We start from the raw sequence: 26,983 nt of genomic DNA on the forward strand, positions 1-26,983 counted from the left end.
GAGTTGTGGGAGGGGGCTGGAGTAGGACTGGAACAAGGAATGTTCCACATACCCCATAAAGAGACAGGCATAGCTGGGGCCCATGCAGGTACCCATAGCCACACCTTTTATTTGGAGGAAGTGAGAGGAGTTAAAGGAGAAATTGTTCAGTGTGAGAACAAGTTCAGCCAGACGGAGGAGAGTAGTGGTGGATGGGGATTGTTCTTCCGACTAGGCACTTTACAGCCTTCCGGGCTGAATATTGAATTCAACAACTTTAGATCTTAAACTCCCCCTCCCCCCATTTCTTCCCCCTCCCTTTTTTTTCAATAATGTATATAGATTCTTCTTTTCCCACCTATTTCCATTATTTTTAAATCTACAACTAATACCTTGCCAGTCTTTCCACCCCACCCCCACTAGAACTGTACTTTGAGTGTCCTGCCATCCATTCTTTATTAGCACTTTTCTTAGATAATATCACCACCTTCAACACCTCTTTGATCCTTTTGTCTGTGACATCTTTTGATTATCTGCTCCTATCACTGCTTGCTTGTCCCTACAACCACCCACCCTCAACTTCTCTCCCCCCGCCCCCCCAGCTTAAACCAGCTTATATTTCACCCCTCTCCTAACTATACTTCAGTTCTGTTGAAGGGTCATGTTGGACTCGAAACGTCAACTCTTTTCTTCTCCACTGATGCTGCCAGACCTGCTGAGTTTTTCCAGGTAATTCTGTTTTTGTTTTGGATTTCCAGCATCCGCGGTAGCTTTTTGTTTTTTGCTCTTACAAAGAGCTGGCTTGGACTTGAGGGGCTGAATGGCCTCCTGCTCTGCAACCGTTCTATGAATTCTATGATACACTATTTGTTTATTTATGATGCTTCAAGCATCAAGAGTTACATATAACCCACCCAATTCCAAAAAGGCTAGAGTCATTATGTATTAATTTCTTTAGGTATATTTGAAAGCAATTCAGTCTGTACTGTGCACATAAAAACTTATGAACCCATAATTGTATTATAACAAATAGAAAATTATTTTAAAAATTGGCAGGATGATATTTCAAGTCATATTCTTGTAGTCAGATATATAGTTTAAGTGGAAATATTTGCATAGCCTTTGGAAAGAGCAAAGGAGTGGGACTAATTGATTAGCTCTTTCAAAAAGCTGGCACAAGCATTGACTGGATGAGCTGAAGGGCTTCCTTCTGGGCTGTAAGATTCTAGTAACCATGCAGTTCCTAATGCCAGATGCAGTACATAACCAAATAAAAACTGACTGCTTACCCACAAAGTAATTGGTGTTAATTAAATTTATAGCATTTAAATGAATGGATTTGTTAGGTGTAATATGGTGTACTTCACTAAGTACAAATACTAAAAGTTATTTAGGATTATTAGAAAATGCATGACACTGCCTTCACAAAAGGGAAGCATCCAAAGGTAGCTCTATATCAGCTGGCTTGAAGGGAGCCTATGGCTGACAAACATTCTGAAATGTGCAGCCAAGAGAAGTCCCTTGGTATCATTTACCACTGTCCGCTTTTTAAACTGGAGGTAACTGGGAGTTGAGTTCCAGCAGAAAATCTAACAAGTGCTTCAGCAGATAGTCACTGGCCCTCGCTAATAACGAGCACTGTTCACGATGAATGTCAACAAATACCAAACATATTTTAGTTTTCTTTTGGGGGTGCTTCACAAGTGGCATCTAGTAAATAAAGGATCAAAAACGTGAGAAGTCACCAAATAATTTCAATAAGCATCAATGATGCATGAGACTTGTTACTAGTCAGCACCAAGCATACTATGTTATGGTTACAATTTGGTGCTACCGACGAGACTTAATTCCAACAGAACCTTTCTAAAGCAAAAATGCTTCAAAGAATCATAGAATGATTCCCATCATCCCTGTGCCAACACTTTAGTAGAGCTATCCAATTATTGCCACTATCCTGTGCTTTCCCCATAGCCCTGTAATTTTTTTCACAGCTATGATAGTGCAGTGGTTATTATCAGGTTTAGCAAACTAGAGAACAGCAGTTCAAAACTGACCATGGGCAGTTTGAGAATTTAAATTGAAAAAAAAAGCCTGAAAATCAAAATGCCAGTATTAGTGAGGAGCCTATATAGAGCTTAGCAGAGAGGTCAATAATCAGTTGTCATACATTTAAAGTAATCAGTAGAAGGATTAGCATTGAGGAGAAATATTTTCACAGTGGGTGGTGAGGCCTGGAACTATGCCTGAAAAGGTGGAAGAGGCAAAAATCTTCAATACATTTAAAAATAACTTGTATGTACTAAAATCTACAAGGCTACAGACCAATGCCAGAAAGTGGATAGATATATTTTGGCCAGCACAGAAATGTTGGGCAAATGGATTCCATCTGTTTTGTAAATCCTTATGAGTGTATGAGGACTTCAGCTCAATGCCTATGGTGACATGAGTGGGATTTGAAATACCAATTACATTAAGATCCCACATCCGCACCACATCCTTAGCATACAACTCAATGGATTCAATAAATAATGACATGTTACACACCTTCACAAGTACCTATTGTGGCTGTCTACTATAGTAGAGGCCAATACTTTGTTCCAATGCTATTGAAACTGGAAAACTGAAGATGGTAAAATTAAGTTCTTGTTTTAAAATACAGGGGTGGGGAAGAGAGAAACATTTATACTTCAGGATAATTCAGCTTTTCTCTTTAAAAGTAGCAATGATTGAAGAGCTAAACAGTCCTAAGGGAATAAAGTTTCAAGCATTTTTGAAATTCCAATCTTTCAGGTGCCAATTGGTACTTTGACATTTAACTATCTAACTATATCTACAAAGGTAATAGGCACTGCATAGAATTTGGTGCTTTACCAGTGATTTTAATACAGATGAGTAATGATTTCTGAAATAGGTTAGTGGTTGGGTCAGATATGCAATGTTGCTAACAGAACATTAGTTGATTTCACATGGCCTTGCAAGGTCCATTTTAATGGGTACAGGACCATTTTCATGTCATTATTTTCAATTAAGCAAAACTTGATTCTTTATGAATAAGTTGCAACTTACTCTAATTTTTGGCACCACTCTTCGAATTGTCTCTGAAGTATTCTGTCGCATCAGGTTTGGTAGATTAACAACAACACTGGTTCGCTGCACATCTTGACCAGAACTGCAAATAATACAATTGCACTTATACCTACAAACTGAACATTAGGCAGATAATGCAAAAGCAGGTTGTGTGTGCTTGCAGACATGAGAAAATAAGTTAGTCCCATCAAAAACAGGCATCTTATAACGCCACATTCTGTTGATTGATGAACAAACCAAATAGTAAATGGTAATTCAGTTTAAGTACTGTGTTTCTAAAACTGTGGAAAATTTTGTCAGCAGATCTGGCAGCTTCTGCAGAGAGAGAAAATCAGAATTCTAATGAAAGATCATTAACCTGAAAAGTCAACATTGTTTGTTTCTCCATCGATGCTGCCTGACCTACTGAATATTTCCAGAATTTTATATTTTACTTTAGATTTCCAGCATTGGCAATATTTTTCTTCTGAATTAATTTGCCAGTACATTTTGTCACCTATAACTAGAGATGTCATTTTAACATTACAGTTAAGCATTCAATCCCCTACAGCTGTTAATTCACCTTTATATTTAACTATCCTTAAACTGGAAAGGATCACAGTAAATTGCCACTCAATATTCTCAATTGAAACTGACCTGTGAAATAAAGAGCAATTGTCACTGAATCACAAAAAACTAATCTACTGAAGGGGATCGCAAACCACAAGGACAAAATAATCTTACAATTGATTTGTTTTCTATCTTAGTGACAGCTTTCCAACATTGACAAATCACTATTGTAGAAATCGATAATGTTTTTAAACTAATGACAGTAACACAGCCATTTGAATGTTGCAGATATCTTCATTGAAGCAGTACTACAGGTCTTTAAACCTGGCAGGATCTACCCAACAATTATTTGTTTTTAAAGAAATTTGCTCATATGTTTCTAATATAGGATCTTAAGAAAATATTTAAATGATCAACAGTTCTATTTAGCAAGCATATTGAGAACAGTAACTTTATGTTCTCTACCAATTCTATCAAAAGTAAGCTGCAAGTGCTAAACATTCAAAATGAAAACAAATGCTGGAAATGCATGTGCTAATGGCAACTGACTGCTAAAAGAAAAATTGCCTGTTAAATACCACATCAGCTACTGACAACATTAACATTGCGCAATCTCATTTAAGTGTCAGCACAATTAGTGATTTTTAGCACCCAATTCTTGGCATTAATTGTTTTTTATGCTATTTTCCTCCTGTGGCAACCAGAGGCTGGCAGTGATTAAAATGAAAAATTCTGTACATAGGCCTAAATGTTTAGCCCACAGTCTAAACACCTAAGTTTCCTATTACTGGCCTCAGAATACAGAATTGATATTACTGTTGAAATTACATAATTTCCAACATCTGCCTAACCAAAAAATCTCAGAAACATAGAAAGACAAGAAATACAAGAAAGAAAAGAAAGATTTACAACTCAAAAGGAGGCCAATTGGCCCATTGTATCCATACTAGCCAAGAGTTGTCTGGTCTAATCCCACCTTCTAGCTCTTGGTCCATAGCCCTGTAGATTATAGCATCTCAAGTGCGTATCCCAGTATTTTTTAAATGCAGAGTGTTTCAGACTCTACCGCTGTTTCAGGCAGAGTTGCAGACACCTGCCAACCTCTGTGTGAAAGAATTTCTTCTCATTCTCCTCTAATTCCTCCACCAATTACTTTAATTCTGTTAAAGGAAACACTTATTTCCTATCCACTCTATCTAGGCCCCTCAATTTTATACACCTCAATTAAATCTCTCCTCCGCCTTCTCTATCCCAAAGAAAACACACCCAGCCTACCCAATCTTTCCTCAAAGCTAAAATTCTCCATTCCTGACAACATCTTCATAAATCTCTTCTGTAACCTCTCCAGTGTGACCACATCCATCCTCTGATGCAGTGACCAGAACTTTATGCAGAATTTTACCAGGTGTTTTAGGCAAAGTCTTGTAACAAAGCCTTCTTGCTCTATTATGACTCTAGGCCTCAGCTATACCATCAGCAGGGTATCCATTTTTTCACAAACTCTCAAACCTGACATGCTATAAATGGGCTTCCAAAACCCCACACCAGCAGATGAAAAGACTGTGCAGGAGGAAATAAATTGGGAATTCAATCGCAGCAGACCAGGTGTGTGTTTTGTGCTCCAGGCATTCCCAACCCGCCATAAAGGCTAGAGGAAATGGGCACAAGGTTGGGAATGCGGAGGAAAATCAGATTTCCTCAAAAAAAAGTGTGGCCATTTGTGCACCCAAACACACCACCGCACCCACATGAAATTTAGCCCCAGGATTTTCATTAAGTTCATATACTCTGAAAGGTAACTCAAACTAAAGAAAGTAATTTGAGTAAGACAGAAAACTAGAATCAAGAAAGACCATCAGATTATTATGAGGCAAAACTGCTGGTTTCAAAGTGTCCTTGAGCACCTCTCGTTGAGTGCCCAGAACTAATTTTCTTCTGGTAAACCATGCATTTAAATGAAACAGCTGTGACTTCAGTCTCCTTAAACGAGAAAAGGATGCAGCAATTATATATATGTACATTGTTGGAATTGTCTTATATTTCCCTTGCTGTACCACAAAAAAGGGCCATCAACCCTTTGTAAGCAGTAACAGTGATAAAACTGATACCAGGAAAGCAATACCAAATAAAAAAGATTTCCACTGTCAGAGTTTCCCCAACCTAAGTGTTAACATCTACAGTACAAGGGAATAGTGACTGGTTTCCTGGCCAAAATTTGGGTCTCATAGTCTGAAATACAATGATCCAGTATCTCATCTAAGTAGCCAATCTTCCAATGTGAACCTGAATAATTGTCAGACTATTCAATAGTGAGATTTATGGTAGCTGAGCCTGTTTCTGTCCCCCCAGTCAATGTTCATGCATGCACAGCCTTTTTGTCTCCTTCTAGCCCAGGGATATCAAGGCTGCTTGCAGAATTTCATTTTTGCTGTAATACAGAGAATGGACATTGATTTTAGTGGCTCAATACCAATACCACACTAACTGGTGCATTCACCCACTGAACTATCAAAGGAACTCAAAGTTAACCTAATGTGGTATCTCTTCCAAGTAATTTAAAGGACTGCTCAGAGATTAGTTTTAAGAAAAGTAGATACTAGTTCAGATTTTTCTAGGAACATGCAACATCATATACATACACCAGGTTTCCCTTCCTGCTCGAGCACTCTAGTGATGTCATCAATAAGGAGCATTCCAACTTGCTCAGGAAAAAGTGGGGTTCAAGCTTTCAGAACATCCAACAACTTAGGTAGTCATGGGAACCTGGCAGGTCATATTACAAACTGGGTTTTCTGCCTCTCAATATAAATTGTTGACTGCTCTAGAGAATGCAATAACCAGTCACTGTTGTGCATTTCTGAGCAAAACCAAAGTCTGCACCACTGTAAACGTGACATCTGCAACTGTATGCAAAGGGAGAACCACTCAGTTGTAAATATTAAGCTATTGATCAAACTTTCATGAACAGTGTACTGAGAACCTCTACATCTATTATCAGTTCAAACTTAAGTCAATCCTAAAAGGATATTTTACAATTCCCCCTAGTTGGGAGATAAAATAAAGCCATTGGCTTCTGCTCTGGTAATTAACCTTGTACCCTCGGTATGGATTTAATCTTTTTCCTTGGCCATTGTCACTGGTTGAACCAAACTGTGTGCAATATGTGCCCTAGTGAACCCCAAGCTGAGCTTCTGACCCACTGCACACTCTTCATTACAAAGACTGCATAATTCCACCTCCATTCACTCCTGCCATTCTGCAGATGATGCAACCTTTAGCGAGATATTTGGCAACTCTAATCTCCACTATTCCAAAGTCCTTCTAACCAACCACCCATCCTCCATATTTTATAAACTTCAGCTCATCCTCTGCCTGTATCCTATCCTGCACCGATCACTCACCTATCATCCTTCCAAACCCAACACCTCCAATTTCCTTATGTTAAACACCTTCAAGACCTTGCTCCATTTCTGTAACCTTCTCCAGCCAATACACCCCTACTGCTGACAACCTACTCCAATGACAATAGCCTGTTGGGTAACCAACATGGCCCGAACCACTCCTCCCTTCACCATCAGCAGCCTGAGGTGCCATTGACCAGAAACTTAACCGGACCAACCACATGAATACTGTAGCTACAAGAGCAGGTCAGAGGCTGGGAATTCTGTGGCGAATAACTCACCTGACCCACCCCAAAGCCTGTCCACCATCTACAAGGCACAAGTGAGGAGTATGATGGAATGCTCCCCATTTGCCTGGATGAATGTAGCTCCAGCAACGCTCATGAAACTTAAAGCTGCTTGATGGGCATGCCAACCACCACCTCAAACTTTCACTCTCTCCCCCACTGGTCTACTGTGGCTGTAGTGTGCACCATCTACTAGATGCACAGCAGCAACTCACCAAGGTTCCTTCGACAGAATCTTCCAAACCTACAACTTCTAGTGTTGAGAAAGGAAAGGTTAGCAGGCACATGGGAACATCACCACGTGCAAGTTTACCCCAAGTCACACACCATCCTGACTTGGAAATATATTGCCACTCCTTCATTGTTGCTGGGTAAAAATACTAGGACTCCCTATCCAACAGCAAAGTGAGAGTACCTTCACCACAGAGATTGCAGCAGTTCAAGGCGGCAGCTAAGAACTAGCTTCTCAAGTGCAATAAGGGATGGGCAATAAATGCAGACCTTGCCTTGAACTAATGCAAGGTCACAGACCTGAAATGCTTTCCTTTTTTCTCCCTCCCCAGTTGCTGTCAGACCTGAGTATTTCCAGTATTTTCTGTTTTTAATTCTGATTTTCAGCATTTGCAGTATTTTGCTTTGTACTGGATGGTGTTGAGCTACCAGCGTTGTTAGAGCTGCACTCATCCAGGCAAGTGGAGAGTATTTCATTACACTCCTGACTTGAGCCTTGTAAATGGTGGAAAGGCTTTGGGTAGTCAGGAGGTGAGTTACTCGTCATAAAATTTCCAGTCTCTTTCTTACCACTTATCTCTTTCTTGTATTCACAGTATTCATATGGCTGAGTCCAGTTCAGTTTCTGGTCAATGGTAATCCCCAGGATGTTGACGGTGAGGATGCAGTGTTCGTAATGCCTAGGGGAGGCAGTAAGATTCTCTCTTCTTGGAGATGGTCATTGCCCGGCACTTGTGTGAGCAAATTATTTGTGTTACTTATCAGCCCAAATCTAAATGTTGTATTGGTGCAAGCTGGCATGGACTGTTCCATTATCTGAGGAGTTGTGAACAATACAATACATGAATCATCAACAGCATGCATCCCAGCTGAAGACAGTTAAGACTCAGAACACTACTCTGAGGAACTCCTGCAACAATGTCCTGGGGCTGAGATATGGAACCACAACCATCTTCCTTTGTGCTAGCTATGATTCAAGCCAGTTGCCTAAAATATTTAGACTTCCAAAAAGCTTTTGATAATGTTCTACATAAGAAGCTTTTATACAAGATTGAACCCTTTGGTATTAGTTGTGATATACTTATCTAGGTTGAAAACTAATTTGCAGGATGTAGGCAAAAAAGAGTTATAGATGGACCTGGATTTGTTTGGAGACTGGTCACCAGTGGAGTTCCTCAGGATTGGCGTTGAATTTTTTCTTTTTTACTATTCCTATTAATGATCTGGATGTAGGTGTTGGGACGTGTTCTGCTATTTTGCAGGAGATACCAAGGTCTGTGTAAATATTAGTAATGTGAACGATGCTGGACTGCTCCCAGCAGATCTTGATGTCTTAGGAGATTGGGCACATGACTGACAAATGATCTTTAACTTGGGTAACTGCCATTTTGTTTTTACATACGAACAGGGTGAATGCTGAGCAATAAATTTTCTATGGGCTGATGTGCACTTCAAGGAGGTCTTGTGGCATAGTAGTAGCAGCATCCCTACCTCTGAGCCAGGACTCTGGGTTGAAGTCCCACTTCAGAACTCAATGGCCATGGAAGGTGCATTCATAACATGGCCAAACAGGTTGATTATCCTGTAAATCCTTCCAATACGCCTGATGACAGGCAGTAAGAGTGAGTGTGTTTCCTGGTCAGCCATACTGCAGGAGGCAATGGCAAAACACTGCAGTACTTTGCCATGCATAATCATGGACCAATCCAATGGAAGTACATGGTCACCAACACGCTCTTAGGTCATGGTACCTGAAGGAGGAGGAGGGGGGAGGGGGAGACTTGCACACCAACCAGAAATAAGTCTAGCTCTCGGTTGCTATACTAAATTGTGCAAGGCCAGATTTAGGTTAGATTTTTAAAAATTCATTCATGGGATGTGGGCTTCGCTGGCTGGGCCAGCATTTATTGCCCATCCCTAGTTGCCCTCGAGAAGGTGATCGCGAACTGCCTTTTTGAACCGCTGCAGTCCATGTGGTGTAGGTACACCCACAGTGCTGTTAGGAAGGGAGTTCCAGGATTTTGACCCAGCGACAGTGAAGGAACAGCAATATATTTCCAAGTCAGGATGGTGAGTGACTTGGAGGGGAACTTCCAGGAGGTGGTGTTCCCATGTGTCTGCTGCCCTTGTCCTTCTAGATGGTATTGGTTGTGGGTTTGGAAGGTGCTGTCGAAGCAGCCTTGGTGAATTCATGCAGTGCATTTTGTAGATGGCACGCACTGCTCCTACTGTGCGTCAGTGGTGGAGAGAGTGAATGTTTGTGGAGGTGGTGCCAATCAAGCGGACAGCTTTGTCCTGGACAGTGTCAAACTTCTTGAGTGTTGTGTTGTGCCAGGAGTTGGCCCATTTCCCAAAGAATGGTGGACCCGTGGAACAGGATGGCATCTTGTGCAGTAGACACCAATTCGCTGCATTCCTTCAAACAAGAGCTAGACATGTTGTCATGAACGCTGAACTTTGCAAGAAACATTTGTTTTGAAATGTCATTTTAAATCCAATGGGGAAAAGAATTCTGGAAAAAATGTAATTGGAATTCCAGGTAAACACCTCAATTTGGAGAAGTGCCCATGTGGCTTCAGGTTGCCATGGGAATGAGAGTTGAGAAGGGACTCAACTCAACTCATTCAAATAGAAACGAACTGAGGTGTTGAGTTGCAATTTATAGCAGTGGCTCAAGGACAATCACTCTCACCTCACCTCTGGAACGCAGCTCTTTTGTTCAGTGTTGGACCAAGGCTGTATTGAGGTCCAAAGCCAAGTACATAAGAACATAAGAAATAGGAACAGGAGTAGGCCATTCGACTCTTCATGCCTGACCCACCATTCAATAAGATCATGGTTGAACTGCCCCAGGCCCCAACTCCTCTTTCATGCCAGCTCTTCCTAGCCCTCAACTCCCCGATATTTCTAAAATCTATTTACCTCCTCTTTAAATACTTTCAGTGATCTAGCCGCCACAATTCTCTGTGGTAGAGAATTCCAGACATTCACTATCCTCAGAGAAGAAATTCCTTCGCATTTCAGTTTTAAATGAGTGTCCCCTTATTCTGTAACTGTTCGAGATTGCCCCACTAGTGGAAACATCTTCTCAACATCTACCCTGTCAAGCCCCCTCAGAATTTTGTATCTTTCAATAAGATCACCCCTCATTCTTCTAAACTCCAATGAATAAAGACCTAACCTGTTTAGCTGTTTTTGATAAGTCAACCCCTTCATCCCAAGAATCAGCCTAGTGAATTTCTTTTGAACTGCCTCCAACGCCAGTATATCCTTTCTTAAATACGGGGACCAAAACTATACACAGTACTCCAGGTGTGACCTCGCCAACACCCTGTACAGTTGTAACAAGACTTCCCTATTTTTAAACTCCAACCCCCTAGCAATACAGGCCAAAATTCCATTTGCCTTCTTAATTACTTGCTGCACCTGCATGCTAACTTTTTGTGTTTCATCCACAAGAACACCCAGATCCCTCTATGCTGCACTTTTTTTTGGAGTCTCTCACTATTTATAATAATAGTCTGTCTTTTGATTCTTCCTACCAAAGTGCATGACTTCACACTTTCCTGCATTAAACTCCATCTGCCAAGTTTTTGCCCACTCATTCAACCTATCTATATCCCCTTGCTGATTCCTTATGTCCTCATCAAAACTTGCCCTCCCACCTATTTTTGTATCATCAGCAAATTTGGATACATTACACTCTGCCCCTTCGTTCAAGTACTTAATATAGATAGTAAATAATTGAGGCCCAGGACTGATCCTTGTGGTACTCCACTAGTTACGTATTTCCAACCTAAAAAAAGACCCATTAATCCCAACTCTCTGTCTTGTGTGTAAACCAATCCTCAATCCATACTAATATATTACCCTCAATACCGTGAGCTCCTATCTTCACAATAACCTTTTATGTGTCACCTTATCAGCTGCCTTCTGGAAATCCAAATACACTACATCTACCAGTTCCCCTTTATCAACTCTGCTTGTTATATCCTCAAAGTACTCTAGCAAATTTTTCAAACATGATTTCCCTTTCACAAAACCACGTTGACTCTGTTTGATTGTGTTAAGCTTTTCTAAATGCCCTGCTATTTCTTCCTTAATATTGGTCCCTAGCATTTTCCCAACAACAGATGTTAAGCTGACTAGCCTTTAGTTTCCTGCTTTTTGTCTCCCTCCCTTCTTGAACAGGGGCGTCATATTAGCGGATTTCCAATCTGCTGAGATCCTCCCGGAATCCAGTGAGTTTTGGAATATTTCAATCAATGCCTCCACTATCTCTGCAGCCACTTCCTTTAAAACCCTTGAATGCAGGCCATCAGGTCTGCCTTTAATCCCATTAGTTTGTCAAATACTTTGTCACTTGTTACAAGATCTTTCCTCCCATTAGCTTCTTGCTTATCTGATATATTTGGGATGTTTATAATGTCCTCCACCTTGAAGACCAATGCAAAATTTTCGTTTAAATTATCTGCCATTTCCCGTCCCCCGTTACCACTTCTCCAGTCGCATCCTCCAAGAGTCCCACGCTCATTTTAGCCACTCTCTTCCTTTTTATACCCGTAGAAGCTCTTGCTGTTTGTTTTTCTATTTCTTGCCAATTTACTTTCATAATCAATTTTCTCCCTCTATTAGCTTTTTAGTCATCCGCTGCTAGCTCCTAAAAAATTCCCAATCCTCTGGCTTACCACTAGTTTTTGCCACTTTGAATGCCTTAGTTTTTGATTGGATACTCTCCTTGATCAACTTTGTTAACCACAGGTGGTTCATTCTTCTCATCGAGTCCTTCTTTATGACCGGGATAAATTTTTGTCGAGTGTTATGAAATATCCGCTTAAATGTCTCAGTAGCCCTGGCAGCACTGATGTACAGGTTGTTTGTGTAAGTGCTGCTTGTTAACACTGTCAACCACTGGCATCACTTTGCTGATGATTGAGAGTAGATTGATTGGTCGGTAATTGGCCAGATTGAATATGGCCTGCTTTTGTGGACAGGCCATACCTGGACAATTTTCAACATTGTTGGGTAGATGCCAATGTCGTAGCTGTAATGGAAGAGGTTGGTTTGGGTGTAGGGGACGTTCTGGAACACAAGTTTTCAGTGCTACTGCCGGAATGTTGTCAAGGCCGATAGCCTTGGCTATATCCAGTGTGATGTCACGTTAGCTGAAGACTGGCAACTGTGCTGCTGGGAACCTCAGTGGGAGCCTGAGATGGATCCTCCACTCAACACTCCAGCTAAAGATGGTTGTAAATGTTTCAGCCTTGTCCTTTTCACTGACATGCTGAGTTCTCCATGTTTGTGGAACCTCTATCTCTGATTAGTTATTGAATAATCCACCACCATTCATGACTGGGTGTGGCATAACTGCAGAGTTTTGATCTGATCCACTGGTTGTGGGATCACTTAGCTCTGTCTGTTGCATACTGCTGCCACTGTTCAGTATGCATGGAGTCCTGTGTTGTGGCTTAACCAGGTTGGCTATGCCTGGTGCTGCTCTTGACAAGGTCTACTGCACGCCTAATTGAACCAGGGTTGTGAGCTGCAGCTCAAAGAAAGGAAAAGCTGCTGCTGAGAAGCAAGGTGTAAAGAATTGAAACTTTCCCAGGAACAGGTCTTCTCAGTTCTGTAGGAAATGATGGGAAGCAGAAGTAAAGTTCTCTATGGGAAAAACAGTTTTACCAGAGCCAACTAAACCATTTAAAGGGGCCAGATACAGAAATCGCTGGAATTCTTGGTTGTCAGGACTGCTGTGGCCTAAGGGAGAGGGGGTTCATCTGGGTACACTTTGCTGGTGGTAATTGGATCAGGGAACTCAGAGTGGAACGACTGTCAAAGGACACTACAAGTTTCAACTTGGCATGGAGGGAGAGGTGAACCTCTGCTTGAGAGCTCGGACTGACTTTGAAACTGTCCCTTTAATGCTACATATCTGCTGAAAGCATGGCCTAGAGTAGAAGCGTACCATAGTATCTTTTGGTTGCACTACTTAGTTAATGTGAAACTAGCCTTTTTCTTTAGTTCGATGTACCAGTTACCTGTTAACTAATATTTGATCTACGTTGATTTTAGTTTGCTTATCACAGTAAAAGTCTTAAAAAGTGAAATCTTGTCCTTCGGTTATTCCTGTTGGCATTGAGGATTCCTTTCTTCTAAAATGTTAATGGTCTCTATGAAGATCGTGGCAATGTTTCTGGTTGGAGAGAGCGTGACCTTTTACAGTAGTCAGGATCTTCAGGAATTCGAATTCAGTGATCACCTGGCCCATCTTGACAACCTAGATGGGTCGAAGATATTCCACCTCCGCCACCCCCCACCCCCGCCCACCCCTCAAATTAGCTGGATTCTCACCAGGTTTTAAAGCATGCAAAGCTTTGTGGGCAGTTGACCATAAAATCCAAGCCACTGTGATACACCAGGCAGCATAATTGTGAAAGTGTGAGTGAGTGAGAGACACAGATCATTACTGTGTGGCATTGAGAATACAGTAGAAATAGGAAGATAGGGAGAATCAATGCATGGCTTGCGATATGGAGCAGAAATTAGGCCAATCGGCCCATCAAGTCTGCTCCGCCATTCAATCATGGCTGTTAAGTTTCTCAACTCCATTCTCCCGCCAACTCCCCTTAACCTTTGACCCCCTTACCAATCAAGAACCTATCTATCTCGGTCTTAAATACACTCAATGAGTGTAGGAGGGAGGGCTTCAGATTCTTGGGATATTTGGACCAGTTCTTGGGCAAGAGGCAGCAATTCAAAAGGGACGGGTTACGCCTCAACAGGACCAGGACCAATGTCTTTGCACTTGTCGCACGGGAGGAAGAGGATCTTGACGCAGCTCCACAGGCCACAGAGGATGAATCCAGTAGTGAGTCAGAAGAGGAGCACAGTGAGGAGAACGCATTGGGTGTGGAGGTAGACCTCTGTATCCTTCAAGGAGGCAGGGACACCTTGATCCTTCAGCTAGGCTGCCTAAGATCTGCTTCCACCTCATGCCAGGGCTGCCACCTCCATCCCGGATGTCTGAAATGACCCTTTCATTTGAACCCAAAGTCCAATGAGTGCCTGTGCAATAAAGTTTAGAGCCACTCACGTCCAGCATTACATACTGGCATACCCTGCATCAAAAAAATACAAAGGTGAAGTATACTCAGGCCATCAGGGCAAGGCCAAAGTTTATCATTTTGACAATCCAAAAAAATCAACATCACCTTCTCTGGTCTTAATTCCCAGGCCAGAAAACATAAACAAAATATTACACAACAGAAGATCACCCGTGACCAGTCCTTCATGTGCTCATGGTGTCTTAAACTTACGTTTGCAAGTGCTACGTCTTGGTGCCCCCACTTCGCTGGCAGCGGCATTCAACACAGCCTGCTGACTCTGGCGTCTTGTTGGCCTTGATGGTCATCCTCTGGCTAGTGGAGCCTGAGCTGGCCCCGCCTGGGAAGGAGTGGCAAGTGCCACAGCTGGCATCTCCCCAGTCATTGTAGCCTCATCAGATGCCACAATCACTGGCAGAGGGGCGGTGGACCTACTGCCATCATCCAGAGTGCCCCGAGAGGAGCACATGGAGATGACAAGCAGCTCATGCGCCAATGTGAGGTCGCTCTGGACCTTCCTGCTCACCACTGATGGACAGGCACATAGCTGGGACACTGGATCCCTCATACATCTCCCACACTGGCACTGACCGCCTGAGGTCAGTGCCTGTGTGAGGGCTTGCAGGTCCGAGCACAACCCCAGAAACCCCTGATTCTACCCCTGGAGCTGCCTGTCTCTCAATGGAGGAGGCAGCGCGCTCAGCCATGAGGGTCAACACAGTGTTCATGCTCCACATGGGCTCCTCCACAACAGAGACCATAGCACGCATACCCTCAAGGATTTCCACTAGGTCCTCTCGCACATCCCAGTGGACATCCAGCATCTGCCGCCTAATGGACAACTCCAGAGGCTCATCTGCCTTTGACTGAGCATCGTCCTGGTCTCCAGCAGCCCTCCGGCTGTCTTGGGTACACTCTGCCTCCGCCTGCTCCTCAGGGAAGTGTGAAGTGCCCTCACTGCTGTGCTCCAATATTCTAGCCAAGGATCTAGTGCCCATCGAGGTGCTAGTATCTGCGCTGGTGAATGCTTCAGAGAGCAGGTGTGACGAAGTACATGTGAAGCCTGGCGGTCCTCTAGCGTCAGGGATGGCTTTTTGGGGTCCTGCAATTGAATGCTTACTGACGAATCTAAGGGAGAGCAACATGTCCCTTAGTTTAAGTCATCACACTGTCACTATGCATGCCAGGCACCCTGAATCATGGTGCCATCATCTTTCAATGATCAACGGGGAATCCACTTTTGAGGGTCCCATCAATGATGAGACTACACAAGAATGTTTGCACCATCCAAAACTCACCTCTGGGCACTGCACTCTTACTTTCATCTGACACCCTAGGCTCTCCACGGCCTGTTGACCATGGTGCATGGCACCTCTCCAGCTCTAAGGCGTCCTGCACAAATCTGGATAGATTAGGTGGGGGATCTCCGCCTGTCCGCGACCGTTCTATGTGGTTATGGGTCATCTTCTCCTGAAAGAACAGAGGAACATGGATTAGTCCACTCTCTACCTGCAGCGCCATTGCAGCCTGGCCAACCCCACCTGAGGAACACCTTGTACGGCACACCTGAGTCGTGGCCTTCGAGATGCAAGGCACTCATTCCATGTAGCCAGGGCTCACCCTCTTGGCCAGCTCCGCGGTCACTGACAGTTAGCACTCAGACTCGAATACCACTGAGCTCCACGGGGGGTGGCCAGGCCTTAACACTCCAACACACTGTTCCATGCCAACACGGTACTCAGCCTTCCTGAGTGCAGCAGGTCGTTAAACCTTTTGCAGCACTGCACCCATGTATGCTGCACAACATCATGGCTGTTGACCTGTGCTGCCACCTCCTCCCAAGCTTTTTTTGTTAGCTGTGGCTGCCTGCTTCTTCCATCTCTGGGGACAAGAGTGTCCCTCCTGGCAGCCACCTCCTCCAGGAGGACTGCAAGACACTCATCCGAAAACCAGGGGGGCTGAGTGCCCACACCACCTGCCCTCCTGCCTGGCGTCTCCAGCCGCACTTGATGCCATAACTTCAATGTTCAGAATGCAGAAAATACGTTCTTCCCTGGCAGCCTTCAAGGAGCTGTCTGTACTGTTTTTAAACCAGCCGATGGGTCGCCAGTGGAGCCATGGCCGACAGGCCCGCACTCCTGCTCAGCCTTTCCCGACCATTGGGAGGTTGTGTTCTTGCTGTGTGGACTTTAATTGACCAGCCAGCATGAAATCGCAGTCGGGGGCCGATCGCCGGCGACGGCCCGTTTCTCGACTGGTCGAGGGTCTGCCGATCGTGCGTGCCCGCCCGCCAAGGGTAAAATTCAGGCCAAAGTGTTCATAAAAGATAAGGAAAATCAGGATGTTGGGTGGCAGTACTGGTTAGGGAGACATTATAGTTTTGGAAAGAGAGGATGCCCTTGAGGGAGAAAATTCTGAATCCATGTTAAACTGCCATGTTGAACATCACTTGGAAGTACTGAGGGTAGGAAGGGCATAGAAGGTACATTGGGTGGGGGAATTCAATGTCCATCACCACGAGTGTTTCAGTAGCACCACTACTGATCAAAATGGCAAAGTTCTGCAGGACACATCTGCCAAACTGGGCCAGCAGCAGGTGGTAAGGGAACTAACAAGAGCGAAAAAGCCTACTTGACCTTACCTTCAAACTGTCTATCGCATATCAATCAATCCATACCATATTAAGAGGAGTAATCACCACACAATCCTTGTGGAGACAAAGTCCCATTTTCACAGTGAGAATACCGTCCATTGTGTTGTGTAGCACTACTCCCATGCTAAAAAATTCAGAACAGATCTAGCAGCTCAAAACTGTGCACCCATGAGGCACTGTAAGCTATCAGCAGCAGCGGAATTGTATTCAACTGCAATCTGTAACCTCATGCCTTGGCATTTACCCCTCACTCTACCAACACTATCAAGCCAACCCTGATTCAATGGGAGTCCAGCAGAGCATGCCTGGAGCAGCACCAGGCATAGCCAACCTGGTGAAGCCACAACACAGGACGACATGCATGCTAAACAGAAGAAGTGGAATGCAACAGACAGAGCTAAGGGATTCCACAACCAACAGATAAGATCAGAACACTGCAGTTCTGCCACACCCAGTTGTAAACGGTGGTGGGTAATGAAATAATTAATCAAGAGAGTGAAGCTCCACAAACATCCCCATCCTCAATGATGGAGGAACTCAGCATGTCAGTGCAAACGACAAGGCTGAGACATTTACAACCGTCTTTAGCTGGAGTGCCGAGTGGATGACCAATCTCAGGCACCTCCTGAGATTCCCAGCAGCCAAGGTGCCAGTCTTCAGCCAATTCAATTCACTCCACACAATATTACACTAGATACAGGCAAGGATATGGGCCCCAACAACATCCCAAAAGTAGTGCTGAAGTCTTGTATTCCAAAACCATCCACACACCCACCCCCAGCCAACCTGTTCCAGTACAACTACAACATTGGTATCTACCTGACAATGATGGGACTGATTGGACTGCTCTACAGATAGCTGGCACAGATTTGATGGACTGAATGGCCTCCTTCTGTGTCCTCATGATTCCACGGCTTGATTTCTCTGCTGTGGATGGAATCCAAAATGCTTTCTGATATGAAACTGGCTCTCTTCTCTTTAAGTGGACTGTTAATGAGAGACGACTGCACAAGTTCACCCAGATTATAATGGTAATTAAAGGATCACGAGGCTGCAAAAAACTAGATTCTTTATACTCTAGAGGGTGTTTTAAAAGCCACAGCTAATCTCTCATCCCCAAAGAGATTCCATATACCAGTCATGCAGCTCAGCTTTGTCCTGAAGACTATGATTGGCCTGAGGCCATAACCAAGTCACCTTCCCAATATCTGTGAACCAAAACTAATTGATGAAACTCTCACTTTAGAAATGTTCTACAGTGAGACAGGTTCAATTATTTGAAAGTATTATATGTCTAGCTTTTTGCTCACAGTCCATAAACTCTGGACTTCCCTTCCTGAACCTCTCTCCCCCACCTTTAAGACACTCCTTAAACTTTGCACCTCTTTAACCAAGCTCCCAATCACCTGTCCTAATATCTTTAAAAACTCAGCAGGTCTGGCAGCATCGGCGGAGAAGAAAGGAGTTGACGTTTCGAGTCCTCATGACCCTTCAACAGAACACTTTCTTCTCCGCCGATGCTGCCAGACCTGCTGAGTTTTTCCAGGTAATTCTGTTTTTGTTTTGGATTTCCAGCATCCACAGTAGTTTTTTGTTTTTGTCCTAATATCTTATGTGGTTTGGTGAAAAAATTTGTTTGATAATGATCCTGTGAAGCATCTTAAAATGTTTTATTACGTTAAAGTTGCTATATAAATGCAAGTTGTTATTTGCCCATTCATTGAGGAGCTTTTGCTGGTAATATTTTCTTTCCATTATAATTATCAACAATAAAGGGAGGATTTTTTCATTCAGGACTTGCCTTTCAGATTATCTTGTTCATAACCTAGGTTGGCTTGTTTGGGAATGCAGAACTTTTGCATGTAGTATGAGAGAAAGTACCTGGAGGGCACCTGAATTGTATCAGCTACACAAAGGGCAGAATCTGCAGCTCGGTGAGTGGGGGTGGGGCCTGCTCGCCAAGGTGTAAAATGACGCACAGTGACATCGGTCGTGCGTCATTCGGATTTTCAGTTCGGTGGGTGCGCAGCCAACTCGGCTGCGTACCCGCCGAACTGTCAAAGGCCAGTTAACTATTAATTGAAACAATTAACTGAGTTGCCCATCCAACCTTAAGGTTGGCGGGCAGGCGAAGAGCCCAGGCGGCCTTCGCATTTATCATGAAACCTCATCCATGGGCGGGATGAGGTTTCATGAAGGTTTTTAAAGTCTTGTAAAAAATTTTTAATAAAATTAATAGACATGTCCCAGCTCATGTGACAGTTTCACATGAGGGGACATGTCTTAAAATTTTTTTTTTTCCTTTATTAAATTTTTTTGAGCTTAAACTAATCTCCCTGAGGCAGCTCTGTGCTTCAGGGAGATTTCTGCGCTCTTTCGCGCGCATGTGCCAGCTATCTGTAGATAGCCCTGATTCAGGCAACTCCCCCCGCCCGCACAGGGAGCGCTCAGCACTTCCGGGCACGCGTCACGTTGGGTGGGCCTGCTCCTGCCCAACCCCCCCCCCGAAATTTGCCCCAAAAAGGTAATGTGGTATAATTCTTTTTGATCTGCATCAGAATACTGCAAAAAAAATTCTAATTTCTGAAATTCTGCACAATAAAAACAGTGATAATGATGTTGAACATTTAAACAGAGAATTCGAGCTGGGTCAGGAGACCTCAGACTAGAATGCTCAGTGCTAACACTACAAGTGTCAATATCCGTGCACACAGGCTGATTTGCTATTTAGCTGCAAAATTACACTTGCAATAATGTTCTAATTTGGCAAGTTGTTGGAGCATTCAAACTGCTATTTCAAGTAACCACTTTCTTAATCTTTATAGTGATCTTTATAAAAGTGGTTATTGACACATTGGACACAGAATTGCAACTGTAGCACAGTTAAACTGTAGGCCAGGAATAAAAATTGAAAAATAAAGAAGAAAAATCTCCTTTCGTCAAAACTCAGAAATCCTCTGTTTACACGTGTCTTACAACCAGCACTTGGTCCATGATGTCTCATAGCAACACCATTAACAGCTCAGACAACTTGGCCACGTTGACCCAACCATTTATCACTCTAACGATTTGTCAAATCTGATGTACAAATTCTCTAACAGTGAACTGAATTTAATCTATAATAAAATCCAGCACTTTCATAAAATGAACAATTCAAAATATGAATTACAAACTTCTTTTTTTCATCTAGATGAAATAAAGCAAGCTAAAATCATGACTGTTGCTTTATCGATGAAAAGTAAAGTATCCTGAAAATAAAGAACTGATTTTTTTAACCTACTATACAACTTGAAATAAAACTAAACTGAAATGTTTGCTTTTCCCACCCTCATACAGTTACAACTAGAGGTCACCAAAAGAATCCATCGTGACCACACCCTTTACTTTGGCTGAAGTCTGTCACTGTCAGCAGTACCCAAAAATGGTATTAAATTCCACATGTACACTCAGCTCAACACCACCTACTACAATCCTTATATTACTTCTGTGTCGTCAATGTTGGATGAACTGCAATTTCCTTCACTTCAATATAGTGAAGAGCAAATCCATAAACTTTGGCTCCTATCACAAATACTGCTCCCCTCACTTCGACTCCATCCCATTCTTGATCACTATTTCAAATAGGGCCGGAATGGTTAATCAACCACCCATCTGTGAAATTGGACAAGACACATAATGTGGTCTAACCATGACATTGTACAGTTTTATCATGACTTCCACGGACTTAAATCCAGAATAGCAAAATGCACGATCCAACACTGCTGGCTGGGATTTTCCAGTCCCATCCATGGCGCGAAACGTTGCAAGCAGGATGAAAAATTTGGAGAGGCAGCCAGAAGTCCATTGATTTACGGTGGGAATTTCTAGTCCTGCCGGGACAGAAAAATCCCAGTTATTATTCCATTTCTGAATAGTGTTCTACATTGGCTATACATGTTGAGTATTAAGTTCTACCAAGACTCCAAAGTTCTCTTTCAATTCCTTCCTTAGCTGTCTCTATACTATTCACAAAATAAATATGTTGCCCACATTTCTGTATTTATTGCTTACTTCCTTCAATTTCATTATCCCTCCTAGTTCAGTATTATCTGTAAATATAAGTTTCAAAATCAACTGAACCCTGGGTATAACCTCCCTCACCCCGCCCATCACCACCCTGAATTTCCCTCTCTAATCAGTACGCATTGGTTCTTCACTTCTGCTACTTTCTAACCCATGCGAAAGTTCACCCTTAGTCCACACCCCTTTTAAGCTTAATTATTATTCTCATGTGTAAGCTTATCAAATGCCTTCTGCAGGACTAAATATACAACATTCTAGGTTCACCACGTTAGTAGCCAAAACCTTATCCAGATTTTTTAGCATTGCATAGAAATTTAAAATAGCTGGGGCAACAAGGGACTTTTAGTGTAAAGTGACTATTTCTTTTCTCCCAGTAACACGAAAGGCAGCCTGACAGTCCAATTCAGCTTTCAAAAGGGAACTCAACAGAAACCACACTGGATAGATTGACAGATACCAATAATGGATGGCCAGAAGTAAAGTATACTTCTTGTCTTGCAAAGCTTTTAATTTCACTTATCTTAAACATTCTTCTCGTCAAGCTCAGACAATACAGTTTTGGCAGCAATGTCAGTGAATGATTTTGCACAGGCAAAAAGTTGCAAGTCCTAGCTGAGGTGTGGGAATAAAACAACAGAGAAAAAATTTGGTTTGTTGAGATTCAGCAGCAAGGCTGCATATGTTTTATATTTAAAGTTCATCATAGTCTAACATAAGCGGTACTTCTTGTGAACAGAAACAGATTAATCATACTTCTTTTTCTAAAATGGCTAACAAATAAATAAAAGAACATTGACAGCAAATAATTTGTGAATGCTTTTCAAATACTCATTGGCATGCTACAAAAGCAATAGAACAAGCAAACAACTGTGAAAATGGAATGTAAGGCACCACAAGGAAAAAAAAGTAAAATGGCAGTTGCAATCTATTGTTTCATTTCACCACACTTTATCATGCACCATTCACTGGCCAAGAGGATGGACAGTCATCCTATCCTGATTCCTCTGACAAGTTTAATTTACACACTATGAGCACATAATTAACAGCAGAAAAGGTTGATTCGGACTTAATTTCACATCATATGTGCAGTTTAGAAGTACGCCAAGTATGCTGAATACCGCAGCAAGATGCCTGAAAACGTTGACAGGGCTCAGTCAGCTTATTGGAAATAGGGTCCATGAAAAGCTGAGTTCAGATCCAGTAGAGGTTGAAAAAATTGAAATCTCTTCTCACCACTGCATTTTGTCAAGCACATTGTCAAGTGTGCAAAGAAAGCACTGCAGTACAAACTAGCCATTATTTTCTAACAGTTTGGAAAGCTTATTCATAAAGGATATAAGGATACATTTGAGATATCTAAGAAGCATTCGTTATTGTGAGTAATTGGAATCTCTACTGAGTTTGGCTTAAGACATTGTACTGGACATTGAAATAATTAGGATAAAAGCAAAATGCTGCAGATGCTGGAAATCTAAATCAAAAACAGAGAATTCTGGAAAAACTCAACAGGTCTAGCAGCATCTGTGGAGAGAGAAACAGAGTTAACGTTTCAAGTCTGTATGACCCTTCTTCACAGCTGAAGAGAAGTGGAAATGTGATGAAATATATACTGTTTAAGGGGGATGGAGCAGGTGAAGCTGGATAGAAGGCAAAAGATAGGTGGGGGAAGGGAGAGATTGACAAAGATGTCATGAATTAAAGGACAAAGGGAGTATTAATGGTAGCAGTAAAGGCTAAAAAATGGTGCTGATAGTGGAGTAAAGGTAAGAAAGCAGAATTTGATAATAGCAGAACAAGGGTAGCATTGTGTGAAAGAACAATGTGCAACAAGTAACAGATGGCCCTTTTGGGGAAATGGTGGGGGGGGCAGTGGTGGGGGGGAAAAGGATAGAAAATGGGATAGAAGGGGGATAAAACCATGGATAAATTAATAAAAATGAAAATAAAAATAAGTGCATAAAAAATAAAAACGTAGACAAAAAGAGAGTTAAAAAAGGGGGTGAGGATAGAGAGTTCATGGTCTGAAATTGTTGAACTCAATGTTAAGTCCAGAAGGCTATAAAATGCCTAATCGGAAAATGAGGGGCTGTTCCTCCAGTTTGCATTGGGCTTCACTGGAACATTGCAGCAGGCCAAGGACAGACATTCCGCAAAGCGGTCACCCAGTCTGCGTCTGGCCTCCCCAATGTAGAGGAGACCACATTGGGTGCAGTGAATGCAGTAGACCAAATTAAAGGAGGTGCAAATGAAGCACTGCTTCATCTGAAAGCAGTGTTTGGGCCCTTAGACGGTGAGGAGGGAGGAGGTAAAGGGGCAGGAGTTCCACCTATCGCTGGCCCTCTATCCAGCTTCACCTGTGCCATCCCCCCTTAAAATGTAAAAATTAATCACATTTTCACTTCTCTTCAGCTCTCAAGAAGGGTCAGACGGACTCGAAACATTAACTCTGCTTCTCTCTCCGCAGATGCTGCTAGACCTGCTGAGTTTTTCCAGCATTTTCTGCTTTTGTTGTGATTGAAATATTTAATAATAAGTACAGAGTGAAGAAAACAATCAGCACTAAATGAGCCCTCACTCAGCCCAAGTGCATTTTAGATATATAAAAAAATTTTGTAGCATTAATGATCAGTATGCAACTGGATTATAAACTAATTCCTCATTTCAGATTTCAGTAGGTCCACAGACACTGCAAGGTGCCTTAGCTGATACTGTAGAAATGGCACTATTTCAAACAAGAGCAGGTGAGTCATCCCTGGTGTTCTGGCCAATACTTATCCCTCACAATACTGTTTGTGGGAGCTTGCTGTGTCCAAATTAGCTGCGACATTTCCTACGTCACAACAGTGACAACACTTCAAAGGCTGTAAAGCGCTTTGTGCATCATGAGGTCTTTAAAGTAGCTATATTAATGCAAATCTTGCCCCCCTCCTCGCCAGTTGAGTTCTTGTGCACAATTAGTATTAAACAAAACCCCTCCAGTAGAAATATTTATAGGATTTTACAGCAAACACTTAAGGAGCAGATATCTAATCCCAATTACTGATACTCAAGTTTAAAATTACAGTGAAAGTATAACTATCCTAGCCTAGATATTTTTGGGTGCCAAAGGTGAAGTTACAATCACCAAGCAGAACGATGTGAGAGTCAGGGTCGGGCCAGATACTAAAGGACAATCAGATTTTACTGTAAAAGTAACGGTAACGATAACAACAGTGTGACCATTATTTATGAGCAAATCAGAATGTGCACACATCTGCTGTTAAAACAAAATTATCCAGAAGCTACTGTATAAAATACTCTGGCCGCTTGTAAAAATGGCAATTCACCATCCATGTTCTCATTCAATGTACTGAACAGTGTGAAGTTCCTGTACTAAAGTCACGAATACAGATTAAACTCATCACACAAAGTTAGGGCTTGGCCAATCTAACTATCCTTTTAATAGCATAGTACACCTTCAGTACTGCCAAACAACTTCTCTGGCACTGAAAATTAATTTCGTAACCTGTCTGCAAATATATTTCCATCGCCTTTCTAATGTCAAGACTGCACTCACCTGGTGCTGTACTTATCTATCTAACCAAATAATCACCTGCAATGGCTTCTCTTCATGCCCCTGTACTATTACCTCTGGTGTCCCCCAAAGATCCTTCCTTGGTCCCCCTCCTATTTCTCATCTACATGCTGTACCTTGCTAACATCATCTGAAAACAGTATCAATTTCCAAATGTATGCTGATGGCACCCAGCTACAGCTCACCACTACCTCTGTTAACCCTCACCTCCCCTAAATTGTCAGCCTGCCTGTTTGACAACTAGTACTGGTTGAGCAGAGATTTCTTCCAACTAAAATAGTGTGAAGGCCAAAGCCATCGTCTCTGGCTCCCTAGCCACCTTGGCCACTGTCGGAGGCTGAGCCAGGCACAAGATGAGTGTTATATTTGATCCAGAGGGGAGATTTCATGCCATATACGGATCATCACCAAGACCACCTGTTTCCAACACCTTAACATCGCTTGACTTTGCCCTTGCTTCAGCTTATCTGCTGCTGATACCCACATCCACATTTTTACGTCTATGCCAACACACTCCTGGCTAGCTTCCCCTTTGTAAATTGGAGGTCATTCAAAATTGCTGTCCGTATCTTTACATGCACCAAGTTCCATTCACCCATCTTACCATGCTCGCTGACCTACTTTGACTCCCAGTTACACAACACCTCAATTTTAAAATTCTCATCCTTGTTTTCAAATTTCTCCATGGCCTCAAGCCTCACTATCTCTAAGTTCCTCCAGCCCCACAACCCTCCAAGGTAGCTGTGCTCCTCTAATTCTGGCCTCGAGTATTGCCGATTTTTTAATTGCTCCAGCAATGGTGGTCATGCCTAAGCTGCCAAGGCTCAAAGCTTTGGAAATCCCTCTCAAAACTTCTCTCCCTTTTGCTCTTTCTTCCTTTAGGATTCTCCTTAAAATTTCTCTCTTTGACAACATTTTTGGTTATCTGCCCTAATATCTCCTTATGTGGCTCAGTGTCAAATTTTGTTTTATAATAATCCTGTGACATTTTATTAAGTCAAAGGCGCTCTATAAATACATACACACACACACACACACACACACAACTGTTTTACAAGTGTGGAGTCTCATTCCTTCAGATTTTAATTATTGGAGGATCTCTTTGCATTTTTTTGTCTTTACACCTAATTTTTGTTTATACTCTTTCTTCAGTTCTCTCTTAATCCAATCCTTCTTTCCCTTTCTTCCACTTTCTATGCCTGAATTGCCATTGAATTTACTATTCTAACTTACATTTCTTGATTCAAACTCTACTACTCATTAAGGGTTCTGCAATTTGATTGTGCATTTTCATAACCAGCTCCTATTCCTGTTCGCACAGGTCCCAGATACCCTGCAGAGGGCACTGGGACTGCTTGGCTAGCATTGCTTGTTCGCTGCTTAGAGTAGAATCATGCTACTTTTCCAAGGTTGTTCAGGCTCAAATATCACATTTAATTTATACAAATGTAACATCCGTGCAAGGCCAAAGCTGCTTCATGTCACTATTAAACTTGTAATGTAAATGAAGCATTGTTTAATTACACTGTTACCAATAATGTTTGATGACAGCATCTCATTAATCTCTCATACATTCTCACATTATGATTGACACAGGTTTGTGTTAACAATAACAGTGAGGTTATCAGTGCTCGTTGTATTATGGAGTAAATCGGATAGCAACATCTGGTGACCCCCACATATGTTGTTGAACATGGAAACCAAGGGAACATAAGGACAGGAGTAGACCACTTACCCTCGAGGCTTTTCTGCCTTTCAATGATATCATGGTTGATCTGCAATCTAACTAGATATTTGGGCCATAGGCCGATGTTTCTTAAAACGTTTGGCTAGCAAAATTCTATCAATCAATCTTGGGTTTAAAACTAACAATTGTTCTTTGCAGAAACTTCCATTTCCTGTTGCTGAAGAAATGTTTCCTAATTTCACTCCTGAACGATTTGGCTCTAATCTTTAGTCTACACCCTCAGTCCTTGATTCCCCAACTAGCAAAATAGTTTTTCTCTATCTACCCGATCTGTTCCTGTTAATATCTTGAAAACTTTCATCAAATCACT

The 26,983-nt window shown here is 42.3% G+C and overlaps 1 protein-coding gene across 3 annotated transcripts in view; it reads right to left on the reverse strand.

Annotated features, from left to right (window-relative positions):
* Positions 1–26,983, reverse strand: part of ppp4r4 (protein phosphatase 4, regulatory subunit 4) — a 167,445-nt gene that overhangs the window by 88,683 nt on the left and 51,779 nt on the right. For 2 of the 3 annotated variants that reach the window (XM_078562179.1, XM_078562178.1), the window contains one exon: positions 3,046–3,148. In XM_078562179.1, the coding sequence (XP_078418305.1) occupies positions 3,046–3,148 (103 nt within the window). Of the gene's footprint in view, positions 1–3,045; positions 3,149–26,983 lie in introns of those variants that run through there. The other variant, XM_078562180.1, reaches the window with a different exon arrangement.

This window comes from Cetorhinus maximus, chromosome 18, assembly GCF_964194155.1.
Source record: "Cetorhinus maximus chromosome 18, sCetMax3.hap1.1, whole genome shotgun sequence".
In the NCBI taxonomy this organism is placed as follows: domain Eukaryota; kingdom Metazoa; phylum Chordata; class Chondrichthyes; order Lamniformes; family Cetorhinidae; genus Cetorhinus; species Cetorhinus maximus.